We start from the raw sequence: 19,399 nt of genomic DNA on the forward strand, positions 1-19,399 counted from the left end.
GGAGCGCGGGCGGCTGAGGGGGGGTCCCTTGCCGCGGCGCCCCGGCTCGGGCAGCGGCCGGACTGAGACGGGAAGCGGCTCCACGAGCGCCGGGGACGCGCCCGACTGACGAAGAAAAGGGAAGTGGGGAGGGGGAGTAAGGGCAGGAAGGGCTGTGGCGCATGCGCCCCAGCGCGAGCCTCTCCGGGCGGAGCCTCCTGATTGGCTGGGCGGAGGGAGAGGAGCGGGGGAGGAAAATAGGGCGGCGAAAGGAGGAGAGCCGAGAGAGGAAGAAAGCGGGCGCTGCGCTAGCCTCCTCGAGGGGCGGTGCGTTGCCATTGGCCGCCCACAACGCCCCCTCCGGCGGGAAAGCCGGTTCTGATTGGTCGAAGGTTACGAGAACGGCCCTCCCCTCAGAAAAGCCATTCGCTGATTGGTCCGTGCAAGGTAGGGGGCGGGGCGCCCCACCTTTCTCTTTCTCTTCACGTAAGATCGGCGCTGGCTCGCGAGCGGGAGGAAGCTGGGTTTAAATGGCTTGAGTCTGGTTATGCTGGCCTTCTCTTTCCTTTTCGAAGGATACCCGAGAAGTCAACCCTCCCATTCCAGGCAGGACAAGCGCATCAGGCCTCGCTCTGTCCACGCCCACCCGGCGTCGGATTAGCATAGCCACGCCTCACCGTGTTTCTTTAAATGTCTTTGGTGCGCCATATAGCCGATCGCGCATGCTCTTTGAGAGCGGACACGGGGGCATGCGTAGTACTGCGAAATGACGCTCGCAGTGCCATGATGAGGTTGGGCAGCCCGGCTTCTGTATCAGGGTTGAGCAACCAGTATAGAAAAGTGCAGTTCTGCAACTTACTGACCTAATGCAGAGCTTCTTCCCTGCGACTCTTATGAAAAATTTATAATGGCAGAAATCAAATTCCTTCTTGTGTTTTAATTCTGAACCAGCTAGCTGGTAACTGGAAGGCACAGCCAAGGACAGAACAGATGCAGTGAGACTTGGTTTTCCTTTCTTAAGATCAGCCTCCTACCCCTTGTTTCTCCAGACTGACTCCCATCATCCCCAGCCAGTGTGGCTTTTGGGCTCCAGATTGGGGAGAGCTGCCTTAAACTCAAATTCTTTGCAAATGTATGAAAATCTGGAGCGTCACGGTGCCTTCTGACAAGGGAACAGAAAAGCGCATGGAAAGCATGCAAGTGGCTGAGAAAACAGAAGTAGAGCAGCAAAAAAGAGAAATGCAGGTGCTGGGAGAGGTTTTGGGTGACAAAATATCTTCATTGGCCTTCCTTCGGACAACAAAGAGGAAGTGATCCAAGAGCCGGTCAGGTTTAGAGGCTGTCCTGGGTAAAGAAAATGGAGAAAGATCTGGGCAAAAGAGAGAACTGATCCCACCACTCGAAGGCTCAAGACTTCGTTTTTCTCCTGAAGTCCTTCTCGAGATTCTGTATCAGAACAAGGAAGTGAGATGAATGTTTGCGAACTTCCAAGTCTTTCGTTGATGAAGAGGATTGTAACACTGGTGAAAAAGCACCTTATGCAGCGGCTTCCCCAAACTGGGACCCCTTTGAGGGACTCCTTTTGGGCAATGCAGCCCTGTGGTGTCTATTCAGCCATTCAAAGCGTTCGAGAACCCCATTAGGTGGTCAATGGAGCAGAGTTTCTCAACCTCAGCAACTTTAAGAAAGGGTGGACTTCAACTCCCAGAATGCTGCAGCCACCAAAATAGCCAATGCAATCCTAGGCTGCAGTAAGAGAGGGATAGAATCAAGATCACATGAAGTGTTTAGTACCTACCGCAGTATGAGGCCTTGGTAAGACCATACTTGGAATACTGCATCCAGTTTTGGTCACCATGATGCAGAAAAGATGTTGAGACTGGAAAGAATGCAGAGAAGAGCAACAAAGACGATTAGGGGACTAGAGGCTAAAATACGTGAAAAACGGTTGCAGGAATTGGATATGTCTAGATATAAAGAGAAGGACTAGGGGTGACAGTTTAGCAGTCTTCCAATATCTAAGGGACTGCCACAAAAAAGAGGGGGTCAACCTATTCTCCAAAGCGCCTGAAGGCAGGACAAGAAGCAAAGGACGGAAACTAATCAAGGAGAGAAGCAACCTAGAATTAAGGAGAAACTTCCTAACAGTGAGGACTATTAACTAGTAGAACAGCTTCCCTCCAGAGGTTGTGTATACTCCATCACTGGAGGCTTTTAAGAAGGGACTAGACAGCCACTTGTCTGAAATGGTATCAAGTCTCCTGCTTGAGCAGAGGGCTGGACTAGAAGACCTTCAGGGTCCCTTCCAACTCTGTTATTCTGTTATACTGTCAGAGGTAACTGAATACGTCATAAGTGAAATCTCTGAGTTCAACCAGGGCATTTCAAAGATGCATCCATGTGGCTTTTCTTGGTTAAAAAAAAATAATTCTCCTCTCAGTTTATAACTTAAGGATTTCCTGGTGCTCTTCAAGTCTTCCAGATCTGCAGGACTCTGCTGTGGAGAGGACCTTCGGTAGGACCAACACAATGGCCCAAACTGTGTGCAGATCTTTAACACTCTGGGCAGAAAATTGGAACAAGCAGAGGGTAAGGAAGTGAATTTTAAAAAATAGGCTAAGGGCTTCAGCCAAGAAGACGGAATCTGGTTCTGCTGTCTTAATTTAATTCGTTGCTTTTTTTCCTCCCCTCCCTGCAAAAAAGGGGAAAAGAAACATTTGGCCCGAATCTCAAAATCTTTTCTTTGCTGATCAGTTCAATGCTACTGTGCACTGAACTCTTTTTTTTGCTAAGCTTTCCTTAGTCACCATGGCAGCCAAGGAGGGCTGTTGCCATGCAACACAGAAAAAACACAACTCAGATTTCAGGGAGGGACGTGCTAAAATCCAGTCGCTTTTTCAGGCCTTTTGCACATTGGATGCTTCTGCTGTCGCTACAGCAAACGTTTGCAATTTTATGGTGGAAAAAACCTGTTGCCACCTGAAAAGACACCCTCATTTTTTCTACCAGGTGTGAGACACACATCTGAATTGCTACACCGGTTGAACTACCAAGGAGTGCAGAGCGTGAATTTCTGCCAAAAATTGGGACTGTTGCACAGGCTTAGTCTTCCCGAGGATGCCTCTTCCGAAGAAAGGAAAAGTGAAAGAAAGAAGGAAGCAAAAGTCATCAGCTCTAGGTAAAGTTCGGTGCAGGCAGTTTTTCCTTTATATTCCTTCCATGGAAAGTATTATACAAGAATACAAACCAAACTTTTGCAGAGAGTAGGAGGAAATTAAATCAAAACCAACACGAAACAATTACTTATTTTGTATACTTGGGAGCAAGACTGTTAAAATTTGAAAATCCAACACAAACTGTATACAAAAACACCTAGCTTAGCTTAAAATTATTTTTTCATCATGTGTCACTGATAAAAAAAATGGGCTGCATTAGTGTTCTACTTAAATTTGTCATTTTCACTTTGAAGGAAGAAAAGATAACATTACAGAAGTTATTAATGTGACTTGTTAAAATATTTTTCTGTGTCCAATGTCTTATTCGTCCCATAATGTTGAGCACTGAAATAATAATGCGTAACTCAAAGGAAATGGAATAATATTAACAGTTTTTCCTGCCTCCCATCCCTCTTAGTTTGTTAGAAGTTCCCTGGTACTTCAGGCTCCTGTTACTATATGTTTGACTGATGCTGTGATTCTACGAAATGCCTTCTTGGATGTGCTGTGTAAGGCTTGTAAGGTTGACTTTTAACTAAATACCAAGTATGAGGAATTTCATCCTTCATATTTCTTCAGGATTTGTTCTTTCTTCCCTCCTTTCCTTCCAGGTGAGGAGAGACACAAAAAGGCATCGCTGGAGGCCGACGCACTTAAGCAGCACTTGGGTGAGGAGAGCTTGATAGTTGTGCAAAGATGTGGAAAACGGAGTGAGCAATCCAGGTTGTGTAGCTTTGGGAGGGGAGTAGGATGTGTGGAACTGCATTGCTTTCTGTAATACTCTAAGATCCCCCTTCCCCCGCCATTTGAAAGCCACTTAGGTATACAGGTGCTCCTTGACTTCCCACCATAATTGAGCCTGGAATTGTGGTCATGCCAGTTGTTCAACCCAGCAAGTAAGATGATCATTAAGTGACTCCGTTGTTAATGAATCCATTGTCCCAATAGAGGTTTGTTGCCAGAAATCAGAAGGAAAAAGCAAAAAAAAATACGGAAACTGCAATCACATGACTATGAGACACAGCGAATGGCTGTAAAATGCAAGCTGGTTACCAAACGCCCAAAATGTGATTGTGTGACCTCAGATGTGGGTGACTGTCAGAACTTCAAATCCAGGTCATAAGTAGAAATAAGCAGAAGTCCCTGATAACTTTGAACAGTCACTAAACTACCAGTCATAACTCAGGGATGATCTGTAGTGGCGAAGGCATCCGGCTAGAAACGGGGAGATTGTGAGTTCTACAGTAGTCCTGCCTTGGGCACAAAGCCAGCTGGATGACCTTGAGCCAGTCGCTTTCTCTCAGCCCTAGGAAGGAGGCAATGGCAAACCACTTCTGAAAGACCTTGCCAAGAAAACAGCAGGGACCTGGCCAGGCAGTCTCTAAGAATTGAACATGGGGAAAAAAAGGCACAATAACAAAGCATTTGCAAGAATCCGCCAGTATATACCCCTTAATTTTAATGCATCGTGCCAATAGAGGATTCATCGTTTTTATTAAGAAACCAGAGGCAGAGGATTTTAAGAAAAGACTTGGCCAGGTGTCCCCTACAAAAAAATTGAAATCAAGAAGGAGCTTTTTAGATTGCGACCGAAGAGATGGTTACTCCACCTCAAAACGGAACAATTAAAACATCTTCATAATTGGACAGAATTCTCTGAGGAGCTGCCTGGAGGTTCGGAAGAAGAATGGACAGTCTGGAGATATTTAAACAAACTGTGCACTGGTCTGGCTAGAACTAGAGACCACATGGAAAACTGGGGGGGGGGGGTCCTCCCTGAATACAAAGATATTTACTGTGAATGTGGCACAATCCAGTGGGACTGAGATGCACACAGAACGATTTGCTGCTCAGAAATATCTCTTCCATTAATGTGGCCTGGTGCTGGGCTAGAAGTGTACAAATCTATAGTTCATTAAAGCTGTTATTTTTTAAAAAAAATATTAAATTAATAATTTCCCCCTTTCTAGTTCCTGAGTTTCTGACCCGAGACAGGACCGAATAGTGAAATGGCTTCTTTGTCCTTTTGCCTTGCAGTTCTCCAGAGAGACATGGCCAAACAAGCCATGATCGACAGGGAAGGATTCAGGCAGAGGCTGACAGAACTGGAGAGAAACCTGGAGGAAGCCCAGAAAGACAAAAAGGATATTTATGAAGGTTATTTGGGGGAGGTGGGCGAGACTGCTGCCTTGATCATTGCTTGCAGAAACCAATTCTTTCCTTTCCCAGAAATGGAACTGGCAGTTGGATGGAAGATGCCTTGACAGCTTAGCTCTTTAATTCCTCTGGGGGATCCACTTGATCAAAATGTTTAGGGAAGCTCTCCTAAGAAAGCACATCTCCTAAAAGCAACATCAAGAAATATGTGAAGATTTTTCTGAGAATGACTGTTCTAAGAAGTTCTTCAGTGTCAGTAATATTCTTTAAGGTTGCACAGACTTGGGATTTATTCATTATTACGGAGAAGCCATAACCCTTTCTCCACAGTCTAGCTATTGATGTGCATCTTTTCCATTTGTGCCCTCTTTAACTTTTAGTTAGTCTCAACTGTGGCAACTTTAAGATGTTTGGATTTTTGGAACTCCCAGAATCCCCCAGCCAGCAATTCTGGGAGTTGAAGTCCACCCATCTTAAAGTTGCTGTGGTTGAAAAACACTGGTTAAGGGATTAGATTTATACCCTGCTATACCTTGGTTTCTGTGAATAGACATCAACCATGATCCTGCCCATGAATCTCATGTTCTAGGAAAACCTTCAGCTTGATACATTTCAAAGGGGGGGATGTATTTGCAAGCCACTCTTTCCTACTAGTTAGAGGGTAGATTTTTGCTGATGGATTTGTGATGTAGAGAATCAATTTATCTTGAGAAGACTCCAAGCTTCTTCTCCCTATCCAAAAGAGCTAGAGAAGATAAACCTCAATCAAAATTTCCTTCTGTAGGATGCTTGGCTCTTCTTGAGACCCCATTTTGCCTTCAACCCAACCTCTCTGCCTTGTGATCGGAAGGGACCTATCCCTTTAGGTTACTGTACACTCAAGCATCACACTTGGATGCTACCAAAATAGCCTCTAGGAGTCTAGGGATGACTAAGGGTTTAATCCTCCCCCTGATGCCACTTCCATTTCTTCCCTCCGTTTCAGAGATGATTCGTCAATATCAGCAGTTTCAGCGCCAGACTGACACCCAGATACAGCGTTTGGAAGCTGAAAAGCAGAACCTGCAAGAACAACTTGGTATTTACACAAACGTTTGGCCTTACAGAAGGTGACACAGAAGGGCTGTGGCCGTTCAAGGCTGCTGTTTAAGGACTAGGAAGGAATAAAGGAAATAGCTGTACCCACTTTCTTGCATCTTTTTAACATTATTAGCAGTTGGAATAGGAATCTGGAGTTTCTCCCCTGGGATTGTTCTATGTAAACTCTTAGAATATTGACTCTAGCCAAACAAAACTGCAGTTGCAAAATGTTTCCCTGCTGCAGAATTCAGAATTTCTTCAGGCAGAGCTTCTGTGGGTTTTTTTTTCTGCTGCTCAGAACAAGATAACAAAAGAGGCCTCCCAATGCACTTCTGTTCAGGGAGAAGGCAGCAGAGATAATAATGTGTGTCCTTCCCAGCTAGTATTAAAGAAGGTATTCTGAACCTATTTAAAAAAAACAAAAAATATTAATAATAATTTGAGGTGAGTGCATCAGATTAGGATATCATCTATAGGAATAAAGTCCAGGTTTTGCCCCATTTGAAAAATAAACCATGCCATTTTTTTTAAAAAATGTACATATTTGATTTGCACCTGTCAAATCTTCTTAGCAACACTAGGAAAATGATTTATTGCTGTTGTTAACTGCAAAAATTTTGAAGGTGCCCAATCTTGGGATAACTTTGGCGTCTCATCTCCGAGTACTGAAGGCCCTGGGGCAGTATTTCTCAGCCTTCGCTACTTTAAGTTGTGTGGACTTCAGCTCCCAGAATTCCCCAGTCAGTCATATCCTGAGAGCCTGCTCCAACATTTGATCCCAGTGTGGACACCATCTAGATGTATGGAGTTGACTAGAGCAATGTCTCTCAACCTTAAGCAACTTTTAAGACGTGTGGACTTCAGCTCCCAGAATTCCCCAGCCAGCCATTGGCTCAGCTCTCTTCCACTCTCCCTCACCTTGTTCTCTATTCCCACCCACCCAACTCATTTGTCCTCGGCAGCTGCCTGCCAAAGAAAACTGCAGCGGAGTGAAGAGGACCGAGCAAAGATCTCGGAGGAGAAGGACAAAGCTGTGGCCGAGATGCAGCAGAAGGCCGAGGAGATGGAGAAGGAATGTGAAAGAATCCTGCACGTGAGTCGGGGATGGGAAGGACATGGATTCTGGCCCAGACAAGAACATAGGGGAGGAGACAACATGTTCAGCATTGCTCATTACCAAAGTTTCAGGAAAGAGAGAGAGAGAGAGGTGAATATTCCCACGATTGCTCATGTTAAACTATGCTTGACAGAGTATGTGCTTCTGTGGGTTATAGGTTCCTCTTCAACATGACGATAGTCAAAATTATTGGGCAACGTTCTTCGTCTCATCATCCTATTGAAGCAGAGAAATTGATTTGTTGGTTTGCATTTTTTTTCCCCCTTTAAATCCTTATGCCTGAAAAAGCATTCAGTACCACTGAGATCTTTCCTTCCATCACTCGGCATGTCTGTTTGGCCCACAAATGACCCATCCAGCTCCCCAAACCTCCCAAGACATTTTCAGAGGGGAAGTTCTCAGGTAACATGAATGCAAACAACCCAGCACGTCTCTGTCTCTCTCTCTTCCTTCTGCCCTTTGGACATTCCGTCAGAGACCACATCCTGTTTCAGTGCTCTAATCCCTTGACCTGATGCCTTCCCTGTTCTTACTTCCTTTCAATAGGATAGTTTGGATCAGGTGCTTTCCAAGCTACAAACCGCCAAACTGGGCTGGGAGACTGAGGCTGCCCTCATCCATACAGAATATAAGAATATGCTAAAAGAGTTTGGACTGAACCCGCTGGAGATCTGAAGCAGCGTTCAAGCAGAGCTAAGGTCTCTCTCCTTATCCTCCCTGGGGTCTCATATTGCCACAGACATTAAAATATACTTGTCAAAGTTCTGACTGACAAATTCAACTGAGCAAGCACCATTGCGACCATCCAATCTGTTAATGCAAAACTTTATTGAGTACATCATTTCGGCACAGATGAAAGCAAAAGCAGCTCTGGTTATTTCCCACGCAAACCACTATAATTAAAGTATAGAATTCTTCCTCCCCCTTTTAGTGCAGCTCACATGGTCCAATCGAGTGTCAAAATATTGTTATGAGAAAGTGTCTTCTGTGGGTTTGCAAACACCTGCTGAAACGTCCTTGGTTCACAAGGGCTGACTTCATGTCGTCTGGAGCCTGCATTCCACTTTCCCCTCTCCTCCCCCCTGGCAAGCTGAGAAGCAATAATGATGGCAACATCATATTCATTCTTCAAGCTTGACAGTACGGTTAGAAGGGAATATTTGTAGCTCAAGGTTGAACTGTGGGGTCCTTGGTGCTCTCTGAGCTTGGTGATGTTTTCTTGCCAATCAGCCATCAGCAGACACATGGAGATAAACACTTCTACATACCAATCAAAAAACCAAAAAGGAAACAAAAAGATCTAAACTCCTCCTCACCAGCAACCAATACCCAGATAAAAAGAGATTAACATCAAGGTTAACATAGACCAACAACCAAGCCACAAACAACACCCCAATTAAGGAAATTAATTAAATTAGTTTAACGAAGAGAAGGACGAGGGCGGACATGATAGCAGTGTTCCAATATCAGGGGTTGCCATAAAGAAGAGGGAGTCAAGCTATTCTCCAAAGCCCCTGAAGGCAGGACAAGAGCAACGGATGGAAACTAATCAAGGAGAGAAGCAACCTAGAACTAAGGAGAAACTTCCTGACAGTTAGAACAATTAACCAGTGGAACAACCTGCCTCCAGAAGCGGAGAATGCTCCAACACTGGAGGTTTTTAAGAAGAGACTGGACAGCCATTTGTCTGAAATGGTATAGGGTTTCCTGCCTGAGAAGGGGGTTGGACTAGATGACCTCCAAGATCCCTTCCAACTTTATTATTATTATTATAAGGAGCTACCAACTCAGATAAACAAGCTAACAGGAAACAGCAGCCTAATCAAGGAACCACCAAGACCAGTCCCACCAATACCAACAGGGCAAGCCACCTGTGTATAAACAGAAAGCAGACCCCTCTCCCTTCTAGCACTGATGATGTTCCCTAGTTGGGTCATGAAAAGTCTGCAAGAAAACAGCCAAGGTTCAGAGTGCACCAAGAACCCCACACAATAAAATACGGAGTTATTAATCAACGTTGCTCAGCAGCTAACCCACCACATGAAAACACGGTGTGTTTTATTTGAGCTGGTTTAGTGTCATGTGTGAAGTTGCTCTCTCTGCCTTGCAACAAACCACTCTTAGAACAAACTATGGTTTAGTGTGGCGGGTGAATCCAGACAATCCAGTCTTTAGGGGTGTAAAAAGTACTTTCCATCATTAACGAACTCCTTTCTTAGGCAGCTCAAATGAAGGAAGGAAGGAAATTCCAGATCGGGCAGTCTGTTGCCTCCTTCAGTTTTCTGTTTCAGAACACATTCCTTCCCGTTTAACAGGGCTGAGGTTGTAATCCTGTGCTCTTCAGGGTGTACCCCAAGAACAGGAGGTGCTGTGCATCTCCACGCGGAAAAAAATCTTGGAGAGGAGCTCTGGGATTGGAAGCCCCTTCCCTTATCCTCTGCCAACATTCACAGTCTGTTTTACGTAAAATTGATGGGTTGATTGTCAGAAAAAGAAGAAAGGAAGTCCAATATTTGATTTTATTGGTTCCAGTAGAGCAGGGACCTCCAGCCCTAGCAACTTTAAGACTTGTGGACTTCAACTTCCAGAATTCCCCAGCCAGCATGGCTGGCTGGGGAATTCTGGGAGTTGCAGTCCACAAGTCTTAAAAGTCGCCAAGATTGGAGACCCCTACAGCAGAGGGAATATTTTGATGGAGGGAGATAGAGTCAGAAGGAAGTGGTCAATGATCTTCATTCACATTACACTGGTAGAAATCATGCAGAGATGCCGTCACATCCAGATAGGACGTCCACGTTAGCTTCTCTGCCACAAAAAGCAATGAACGAGGGCTATTCTCGAACTGCAATTATTTCCCGCACCTTCGTTTTTCAAAAAAATCTTGCCCAAAAGAACTCCCCCACCATGGCCCTGACTCACGTATTCCATCTCTCTGACCATGGTCTGATCTGAATCTTCGTCCCGCTTGCCAAGTTCTGCAGGAGTCATTTTGAGTGCCAAGACAGATTGACACGTAAGGCAGAAGAAGGCCTGGAAAAGTTGTCTTGGGGAGCTGAGATCAATTTGCGATGCTGGAAGGGTAGGCAAAGGTGCTCATTTTTTCCATAGAGGCCAAGGAACCATCTTTAGAAGGCCTGGCGGAACCCATCATGGTCCTGTGTGGAACAAGGAGAAGCTAGGTCATGTTTCCACAGACGATCCCAGAAAAAGAAATGTAACACCAAACAAATCCCACTTTGGTGGTCTATCCTCAAAATGTAAGAGGTGAGCTTAGGCTGGAGAAAGTCAGGTCACCGACTTCATAGAAAATTGAAACATATGAAGAATGGTTGCAGGAATTGGGTATGTCTAGTTTAACGGAAAGAAAGACCGTGTGTATGTGTGTGTGACATGATAGCAGTGTTCCAATATCTAAGGGGTGCCACAAAAAAGAGGTCAATCTATTTTCCAAGCACCTAAAGGAAGGACAAGAAATTTCCTGACAGTGAGAACAATTAATCAGTGGCACTCCTTGCCTCCAGAAGTTGAGGGTGCTCCATCGCTGGAGGCTTTTAAGAAGAGATTGGACAAGCATTTGTCTGACATGGTATAAGGTTTCCTGCTTGAGCAAGGGGTTAGAAGACCTCCAAGGTCTCTTCCAATTCTGTTATTATGTTCCGTCAGTGTTTCTCAACCTTGACAATTTTAAGGCATGTGGACCTCAACTCCCAGAATTCCACAGCCAGCAATGCTGGCTGTGGAATTCTGGGAGTTGAAGTCCACATGCCTTAAAATTGTCAAGGTTGAGAAACACTGTGTTAAGACTTGCTAGGACTTCTTACCTCTCTGGTGAAGGTCCATGGGGTAGGATCAGGTTGCCCAGGTGGGCCTATATTGCTAGAAATTTGACTGTGACATGGTATCAACGTGGGCCAGCTTTGTTCCTGAAGGATGCCTGGAGAAGTAGAACCACAGGTGATCAGAAAGCTTGATGGGAAGACTTCATCATCATAGAAGACTAAAGGAGATACTCCAACCTGGAATGTAGACCCAAGTCAAGAATTGGTGCATTGTCAACAAATCAATCAGTCAATTCCTAAAACCAGCTTTTAAAAATTCTTATTGTCTCATGGGGTGGAGTCAAGTCTAGCCCTTCTTAAGTACCCCACACGTTCATAAACACACTGTCCACATGCATCATTTTTACACCAGGTGACATGTTTGCCTGGAGAATCCTACTGAATTGTAGTTTAATGGGGAGCGGTGGGATTTCTTTGCTTTCCCAGTCTGAGTGTATAACTTGATGGAGAAATTCAATTTACAACTCTTTGTGTCCATTCAAAATGGGAAAAAATGACTTACTACAATCTGTGCAGCATTCCCCCACCCCGTCACATGAACAAAATATGGTATAGGGTCTCCTGCTTGAGGAGGGGGTTGGACTAGAAGATCTCCAGCTCTATTCTGAATTGAAATTGAAAATTTGGATTACTTGGTAACCAGTATGTATTTACCAGCTGGGGTCATAAATTGCCATCGGTGATCTTCCTTAGAGGCTTCTGACAAGCAAAAGTTAAGGATTGCCTGATTCATTTAACAACTGCAATAATTCGCTTAAGAACCCTGGCAGAAAAGGTCATAAAGTCAGGCACCGCTCACTTAACAACCAGCTTGGTTAGCCAAAGAAATTGTGGTCCCAACTGTGATACAAGTCGAGGACTCCCTAGATAGAAGAATATGGTACATAGATTATATCTGCATAAAGACTCCCCAAGTGATTTCTGCGTATTATTATCTCCATGTTTCTGGGAAGAGAAATAATCTTGACTTGGGTACCGTATTGTAGAACTTGCTTCCTTCTGAGTCGATGACCAGGAGAGTCACCCGCTGGTTGTCAGAACGGATCTTCGACACCACCTCCTGGTGGTCAAGGTCTTCGACAACCTCACTGTTCACCGCCAGCAGACAGTCGCCTTCTCTCATCCCTGCCTTTTCAGCTGGGAGCCCAGCGTCCAGGTCTCTCAAAAATTGGGCTGCAAGTCAAAGAGAGGAAAGACAGGACAGGCCATGCGTGAAATCATTCCAGCAGATAATAGCTAAGAACTTCCAGGCACCAGATTCCAAATTTTCTCCAAGATATAAACTTCTGATCCTCTTTTCCACATCAGTTTATGATTGGGCCATGAGTACTTCTACCTAGACCAGTGTTTGTCAACCTTGGGAACTTGAAGATGGGTGGACTTCAACTCCCAGAATTCCCCAGCCAGCCATGCCAGCCAATTTCCCATGCTGGCTGGGGAATTCTGGGAGTTGAAGTCCACCCATCTTCAAGTTGCCACAGTTGAGAAACACTGGCCTAGAAGCTAGTTGAAATGTTTTTCTCCATCCCCATCTGACGGGCATGGTTTTTCTCACAACACAGCCCAACCTACTTGGAAGGAAAACTGGAGATCTGCTAAGGAATGGGATCCAGCTTCCTCCGCCATTGATCTATTCTAAATCTGGCTTTCCTAATCTGGTGGATCTGATGAATACAGCTCCCAACTCCTAGCCTGTATGGCTGGGTTGTCAGGAGTAACCCAAGATAGCTGTAATCTTGTAGCCTGTAATCCTTCCACCAACTGTGAGCGGAAGTTGGCTTGACTTTCACTTCCTGGGAAGCTGGAAGACAAAGCTTCAGACTGGAAGAAGCAGAAAGAAGAATGGTTGAGCATCTTCTCTATCATGCCCCAGAGTCACTTGATTTATATTTTTAGGAGAAGCTATACAGGTAGTCCCTGACTTACAACCACAATTAGAACTAGAGGTTAGAAGCAAGGTTGTTAAGAGAACCTCATCCAATTTTAAGACCTTCTTTGCTCTGGTTGTTAAGCAAATTACTGCAGTTGTTAGCCGTTAAGTGAATCAAGCTTTCCCCATTGATTTTGCTGGTTGGAAGCTGGCTGAGAAGGTGGCAAATGGTGATCACATGACCCCGGGATGCTGCAACGGTCATAAACACATGCTGATTGACAAGGCAACAGATTTCGATCATGTGACACGGGGATGCGGTGATGTCACAAATACAAGGACCGGTCCTAAGTCCCGTTTTTCAAAGTTGTAATTTTGACTGGACACTAAATATACGGTGGTAAGTCAAGGACTAGCTTTAATGGAGCCTGCAATGGAGGTGCCTCACCAATCTTCCCCGAGCTAGATTTTTCTTCTTTCATCAAGAAGCCATATCCGTCTTCTCCTCGCTTCATCTGAAGCTTCCTCACTTGGAACGGAACCCAGGAGGCATCAGCCAGGCCAGCTGTAACCTTAACTCCACATTGTCGGTACGCCGCTTCTGACCGGCTGTCCATCACCAGGAGCCCCATGGGGCTGCTGCTCTGTTTGATCTGAATCCAAATCAGAGCGAGAGAGAGAAAAGAGAACAATGATCAAACGTCCTCTTGAAGACTAGTTCTAGACAGGGTTGGGAAATTATTTGGCCACGAAAGGAGAAGGGGCTGCGTAAAAACACCCAGAGGATGGCCAGGGTAAAGTTTTGGGAAGGAAAGAGCTCTCTTTAGTCCAGAATCATTGACTTTATCCAGTCAAGACCCAGGAAAGAATTACTCACCCCTTCCTCTGGTGCAGAGAAAACCAAACGGGGAAGTCTTATGAAGTGGGAAGATCTTCCATGACCAGATATGGAGGCCATGTGGCCCACAATACGTACAGTGTAATCTCCACCAAAAGAAGGTGGAAAGTTCTAACCTCCATCCTAGAGGTAGGGTGGAATGGAACGTAAGAGACTGGCACTTAACCTTTTGGTTGAGTTGTGCAGTCGTCCAGTTCTTCACACTGACGCCGTTGAGTTCCACCAGCCAGGAACCATGCGGCACCCCTACTTTCTGAGCTGGCCCATTCTGCAGCACGGAGAGCTGGAATATGCCGGTCACACCTGCCCAGAAGGACCACAACATCAAGAGAAAGCCTTGTGAAGGAAGAGAATTTGCGCTCTTGAAAACAACCAGCTTTCCTTGGTAGCTTCTTCCCTCTACCAGCAGACCTGCCCTCAGCCACCTTCCTCTTTCTCCGGTACTCATTTTTTTAGCGGAGTAGAAGAACAAGTAACAGAAATTAAACAAAGGCCTCTGAGTGTCCATGCTGTGACTGCAATAATGCTGTACTTTGTGTGAACTCTTGGTTTACCCAAGCTTGCTTTCTTGAGCAAACTACAATTGGATGGATGTACTCAACATAGTGAGACAAATAAATCATGTTTTGTATGCTACAAAGACTGGTCTTTATTGCTGATTCCCCACCATGCTGTTCAATATATCATAAACATATATTACGTTGTTTATAGAGAGAGAGAGATGATAATATATAACCATATATTATATGCTGTAATATATAATACAATACGGTATACATACTGTAATGCAATATACTATATTGTTCAATATAATGTAACCATATATATATACTGTACATACATACACACACACACACACACACACATATAATATAACCAGATATATGGTTTTATGCTTTTTGCTGTAAACGACCAAGTGTCACTCTGAGATGATATGGGCAGTACCTAAATTAGATAGATAGAAAGTTGAGAGAGAGACAGAGATGATAGACAGAGACAGACAGACAGATAGATTGACTGACAGACAGACAGACAGACATTCAAGACAGCTAATATAAGCAAACTAGGCCTGCTGTGCTTAACATAAAAAAACCCAATTATAGCATTAAGATTAGATTAAAAGTCCTTCCTGTTTTTAAGAGCATTTAAAGATTTTAGAGGACTTTTTGTGGATTTTTTTAATCCTGAGGCATCTCTAATGGAGAACTACCAGGAATGTTGACCAACTACAGCGTTGGAGATTCTGGCAGAGGGAAGCTGTGACTAATTATTTATCTGCAAGATTGTCCTTTTTAGGCCCAAAGTAAAGGACATAAACCTCTCCCCTTTCATGGAAAAAAAGCTGGCTGGGCATCAGCTGACCCTTCCATCAGCACCAGTTTGGATCCCATATCAGTTGAGCTTGGGGGCAGAACCGGTCATCCCAAGGGAGAGGAAGGCCAGGCCAGGCCTTGTCTCAGCACGTCTCTTTGGAGATGTCTCATCCTGCCTCGTATGATCCATTGCTTATTCTTTGGCTGCAACGCCTCCATTCTCTTTCCATTCCTCTTGCTGGTCCTGCCCCTTGCATGATATGCATGTCAAATGTGAATCTAGCAGCAGAAACCAGATGCATAAATAACCCAACTCAGAACAAGAGAGCTGACTTCTCCCAAGGCAGAATCTTTCAAGTTAACAGTGCAAAACCGTGAGCACAAACGGAGATAAGCAGAAACGACTCCTGCTGCTACCTTCTGGAGCTGACACGCTGAAGCCAAAGCCACTTGAGCCTTTGGAAACACAGCACAGGCGTGGCCTGCCGTAATTGGACAAAAGCTGGTTGAGATCCCGGTTCAGGGCTTTGGCTACCTCGTAGGTGTTCCCTTCCAGGACAGTGAGCAAGACCTGCTTTGAGCTACTCTTGATCTTCCAGATCACCTGGAAACGAGACAAGACAGAGAGTGAGAGAGAGAGACATCTGGAAAGGGAAAATCAAACGTCAGAAGCTGACAATCTGCTCCAACATTTGATCCCAGTGTAGTCATCATCTAGATAAGGGTTTCCCAACATTGACAACTTTTAAGATGTGTGGATTTCAACTCCCAAAATTCCCTTGCCAGCGTGTTCCAGTATGGACACCATCTAGATCAGGGCTCTCTAAACTTGGCAACTTTAACACTTGTGGGCTTCAACTCCCAGAATTCCTCAGTGGGGAATTCTGGGAGTTGAAGCCCACAAGACTTGGCCAAGTTTGGAGAGCCCTGATCTAGATGGATGAAGTTGACCACAGCTGTGTTTCTCAACCTTAAGTAACCTTAAAGATATGGACTTCAACTCCCAGAGTTCCCCAGCCAGCATTGCAGTCCGCATGCCTTAAAAGTTGCCAAGGTTGTGAAGCTGCTCATTTGTGAGACTTGTTTAATTTTGGACATTTGTGCCTGTAGGCAGAGGCACCCAATATACCCAGATCAAAGCAGGAGAGCCATCAAAACCTTACCCGAAGATACCCCGTGCCTTCAACGTTAACTCCGTTGACCTCAAGGATTCGGTCTCCATCCCGGAGGCCTCTACGGTAGGCCAGCCCTCCCGGTGTCACCTTCCGCACGATGGGGCACAAGCCTCCAGCCTCCTGACACAACGAGAAGCCCAGGCTCTCAGCACCAGCTTTCCTCAGTAAACAGAAGCGTAGCTGGGAAGTGCCTTCTGGTTCTGAGGGAGACAAAAGGGGCATCTCTTTTCAAAATGGCTTGGCTGAGGAGGGTGGACCTTTGTATGGGAAGACTGAAAATGGAGGAAAAGGATAGGCTGAGTGAAAGGACTCCGAGTTCTTTATATCAGGGATCCCCAATCCTGGCAACTTTAAGACCTATGGACTTCAACTCCCAGAATACCCCAGCCAGCAGACACACGCAGAACCACCACTATGGAGTCCTTGGTGGTCTTTCAGCCTGATTGGTTTTTTGAAGATCTTTCACGGCCCACTTAGGGAACTTCATCAATGCTAACGTTGATGATGAGAGCACGGATGATGTTCCCGAGTTGGATCATGAAGCGTCTGCAAGAAAATAACTAAGATCAATAACATAGTCGTCTCCCCCTCCTCCTCCCCCTCCCTTCTAGCACTGATGAGGTCATCTAATCAGGTCATGAAACGTCTGCAAGAAAAGCATCAAGCTCACAGAGCACCAAGGACCCCACAATTCTCCTCCTCCTCCTCCTCCTCTCCTCCATAACACAACCCCCCTTCCCTTCTAGCACTGATGATGTTACCTAGTCAGGTCATGAAATGTCTGCAAAAAACCCACTAAACTCAGCACCAAGAACCCCATTGGTCAATCCTGAGCTACAGCGATTCTATTACAATCCCTTATGAGAACCTTCCTTGGTAGATGGGCTCTCTTGAATTCAGGAGGAGGCTGAACCCTTGAACCCACCTCCCATCACACGCTAACAATTCCTTGTCTTGAGTCCTGTCTAGTAGAACGCTCAGAACTTGGCCGTGACGTTTGCAAAGAACTTGGAAGGGAGCTCAGTTGAACGCTGGTTGAGAGGGAACCCAGGGAGAAGGGAGAAGCTGATGCTTGCAGACGAACGTTGTCTGATGGAAACGTTTGGGCAACCCACTTGCCAAACAGCCTCAGGAAAACACCAGCCCTTCCTTTCCCACCCACAAGCTGCCACCGCCAGCCCTCTTGTTACCGGAATCCTCTGCCAGAGATAAGGCGGGATTATCAATTCCTTCTTTCGGGTTAAATTCAAATTTCCTGCAAGAGAGGAAGAAGAAGGAGCATTTCAAAGGTTGAGAAGCAGGTGTTCACAGGACAGGGTCCAAAAACTCGAGATTGGGGCCACAGCAATGCCATCAAAGCTCTACCTGTGGGCCAAGCCACAAACAAGCAGATTTGGTCACATCCCCATGGCCCCCATCTCAACATTTTCTCATCACAGTTTGCAGACACCCTGGCTGAAAAGCCACCAAAATGGAAATATTTTCTTATTTCTTTGATGGTTAGTGTTCCTTAATTCTGGAGCTTATCGTCAGAACAATGGAATGGAATAGAATAGAATATACAGTAGAATGGAATGGAACAGAATGGAATTCTTTATTGGCCAAATGTGATTGGACACACAAGTAATTGGTCTCCATTGCATATGCTCACAGTGTACATATAAACAGCAACTAACAGGTCATTGATCAGACCCACTAGACAGCATTTCACCGAGGCTGCCATCCACGGCGCCATCTTTAATGGATGGCTTTAAGCTTAGCCAACCATCAACCCATCCCATCAACTTGTTTGTGCAAACTGGCCTGCATGCACAGTTGGAATGTGTGGAATTGCACATGGTGGGGAGGGAGGGGGGAGAAAGAAAAGTTGGTAGGTCTGCTGGTTTTGCTTGTGCCTGCCCCCCCCCCCAGCGTGGCACTTACATGGTTGACTCCGTGGTATCCTGGAGCCCTGTAAAAGCAAGGCCTAAGCATGAGCCAAACAGCCAAATAGCTGAACAAGATTTTTCTCCACTGGATAGATTCAAGCTGCAAAAACCCAATGTGTTTTTGAAATGCACTTGTTGTACTTCACTGTTAAAAGATTACCGATGTAGCAAGATCATTAACGCTGGCCTGATAATCATCTCTTCTTCCACCCTGTTAAGCAAAGCAAAACTAGGTGGAGAAGGTTGGACTGAGAGCAGGAAATTTATTCCTGGATTTAATTGATGCAATGGTGGTTATGTTGATTGACAACAGCAACATAACAAGGAAGGAGGGCGGGGGAGAATCTATGGCTCAATTTAGCTTGGCTTGGGGGTTCAATGGAGGGGAATCGTTCCAGGGATTAAACTTCTACCTTCTTGCAACCTCTGGGGTCCTGCTGGGAGCAAAACATTGGCAGATTCTCCTTCTGAATTTTGACAGCTTCGGATTTAAAGTTCCCTTAGAAGAAGGGGTGATTTTTAAGACTTGTTCAACATCAGGTTGCAAAGAACAGAGATGGTTATGAATGCCTTCAAACAGCAGGGCTATTTGCTATTTTCATTTGGGTGTCAAACCCAGAAACACGCTCAGACACAGAAAACAAACACGCGAAAGACTGGCATTCCCAAAAACCTCTGGAGAGGTTGATGGTGGCTAGTCACGGTCACCACTTGGTAAACCTCCGTTCCTCCAGGCCCCTCACCCTCTAAGTAAGAAACCCAACCCTGTAGTTTAGGGGTGCTCTCTGCTGCTCAGCCCCAGACCACTTACCCTTTTTCTGCTTCATG

At 45.3% G+C, this 19,399-nt stretch overlaps 2 protein-coding genes across 2 annotated transcripts; one reads left to right on the plus strand and one right to left on the minus strand.

Annotated features, from left to right (window-relative positions):
• Positions 1 to 2,846: 2,846 nt before the first annotated feature.
• Positions 2,847 to 8,305, plus strand: CCDC153 (coiled-coil domain containing 153). The gene is made up of 6 exons (XM_015813565.1): positions 2,847 to 3,157; positions 3,806 to 3,862; positions 5,232 to 5,351; positions 6,337 to 6,429; positions 7,394 to 7,524; positions 8,095 to 8,305. Exons 1-6 carry the CDS (start codon positions 3,097 to 3,099, stop codon positions 8,221 to 8,223), a joined length of 591 nt encoding a protein of 196 aa, XP_015669051.1. The 5' UTR covers positions 2,847 to 3,096; the 3' UTR covers positions 8,224 to 8,305.
• A 2,368-nt stretch (positions 8,306 to 10,673) lies between these two features.
• PDZD3 (PDZ domain containing 3) lies at positions 10,674 to 19,398 on the minus strand. Its single transcript, XM_015813561.1, has 10 exons — positions 19,383 to 19,398; positions 18,567 to 18,594; positions 17,834 to 17,898; positions 16,632 to 16,843; positions 15,886 to 16,072; positions 14,322 to 14,458; positions 13,706 to 13,910; positions 12,364 to 12,560; positions 11,370 to 11,564; positions 10,674 to 10,703 (listed from the first exon to the last, which is right to left on the minus strand). The coding sequence occupies exons 1-10, from the start codon at positions 19,396 to 19,398 to the stop codon at positions 10,674 to 10,676; spliced, it is 1,272 nt and encodes a 423-aa protein (XP_015669047.1).
• Position 19,399: the final 1 nt, after the last annotated feature.

Source organism: Protobothrops mucrosquamatus, unplaced genomic scaffold, assembly GCF_001527695.2.
Source record: "Protobothrops mucrosquamatus isolate PMUCROS unplaced genomic scaffold, P.Mucros_1.0 scaffold169, whole genome shotgun sequence".
Classification (NCBI taxonomy): domain Eukaryota; kingdom Metazoa; phylum Chordata; class Lepidosauria; order Squamata; family Viperidae; genus Protobothrops; species Protobothrops mucrosquamatus.

What these genes read in the sequence shown, in the direction of transcription:
- CCDC153 (XM_015813565.1), top strand. Translation starts at nt 3,097, where the DNA reads ATGCCTCTTCCGAAGAAAGGAAAAGTGAAAGAAAGAAGGAAGCAAAAG. An exon ending in GCAAAAGTCATCAGCTCTAG is followed by an intron (nt 3,158 to 3,805) that starts GTAAAGTTCGGT and finishes CTTTCCTTCCAG; the next exon opens with GTGAGGAGAGACACAAAAAG. An exon ending in CAAAAAGGATATTTATGAAG is followed by an intron (nt 5,352 to 6,336) that starts GTTATTTGGGGG and finishes CCTCCGTTTCAG; the next exon opens with AGATGATTCGTCAATATCAG.
- PDZD3 (XM_015813561.1), bottom strand. An exon ending in CAGCGTGTCAGCTCCAGAAG is followed by an intron (nt 14,459 to 15,885) that starts GTAGCAGCAGGA and finishes CCTTCTGGGCAG; the next exon opens with GTGTGACCGGCATATTCCAG. An exon ending in ATCTAGCTCGGGGAAGATTG is followed by an intron (nt 12,561 to 13,705) that starts GTGAGGCACCTC and finishes TTTGACTTGCAG; the next exon opens with CCCAATTTTTGAGAGACCTG.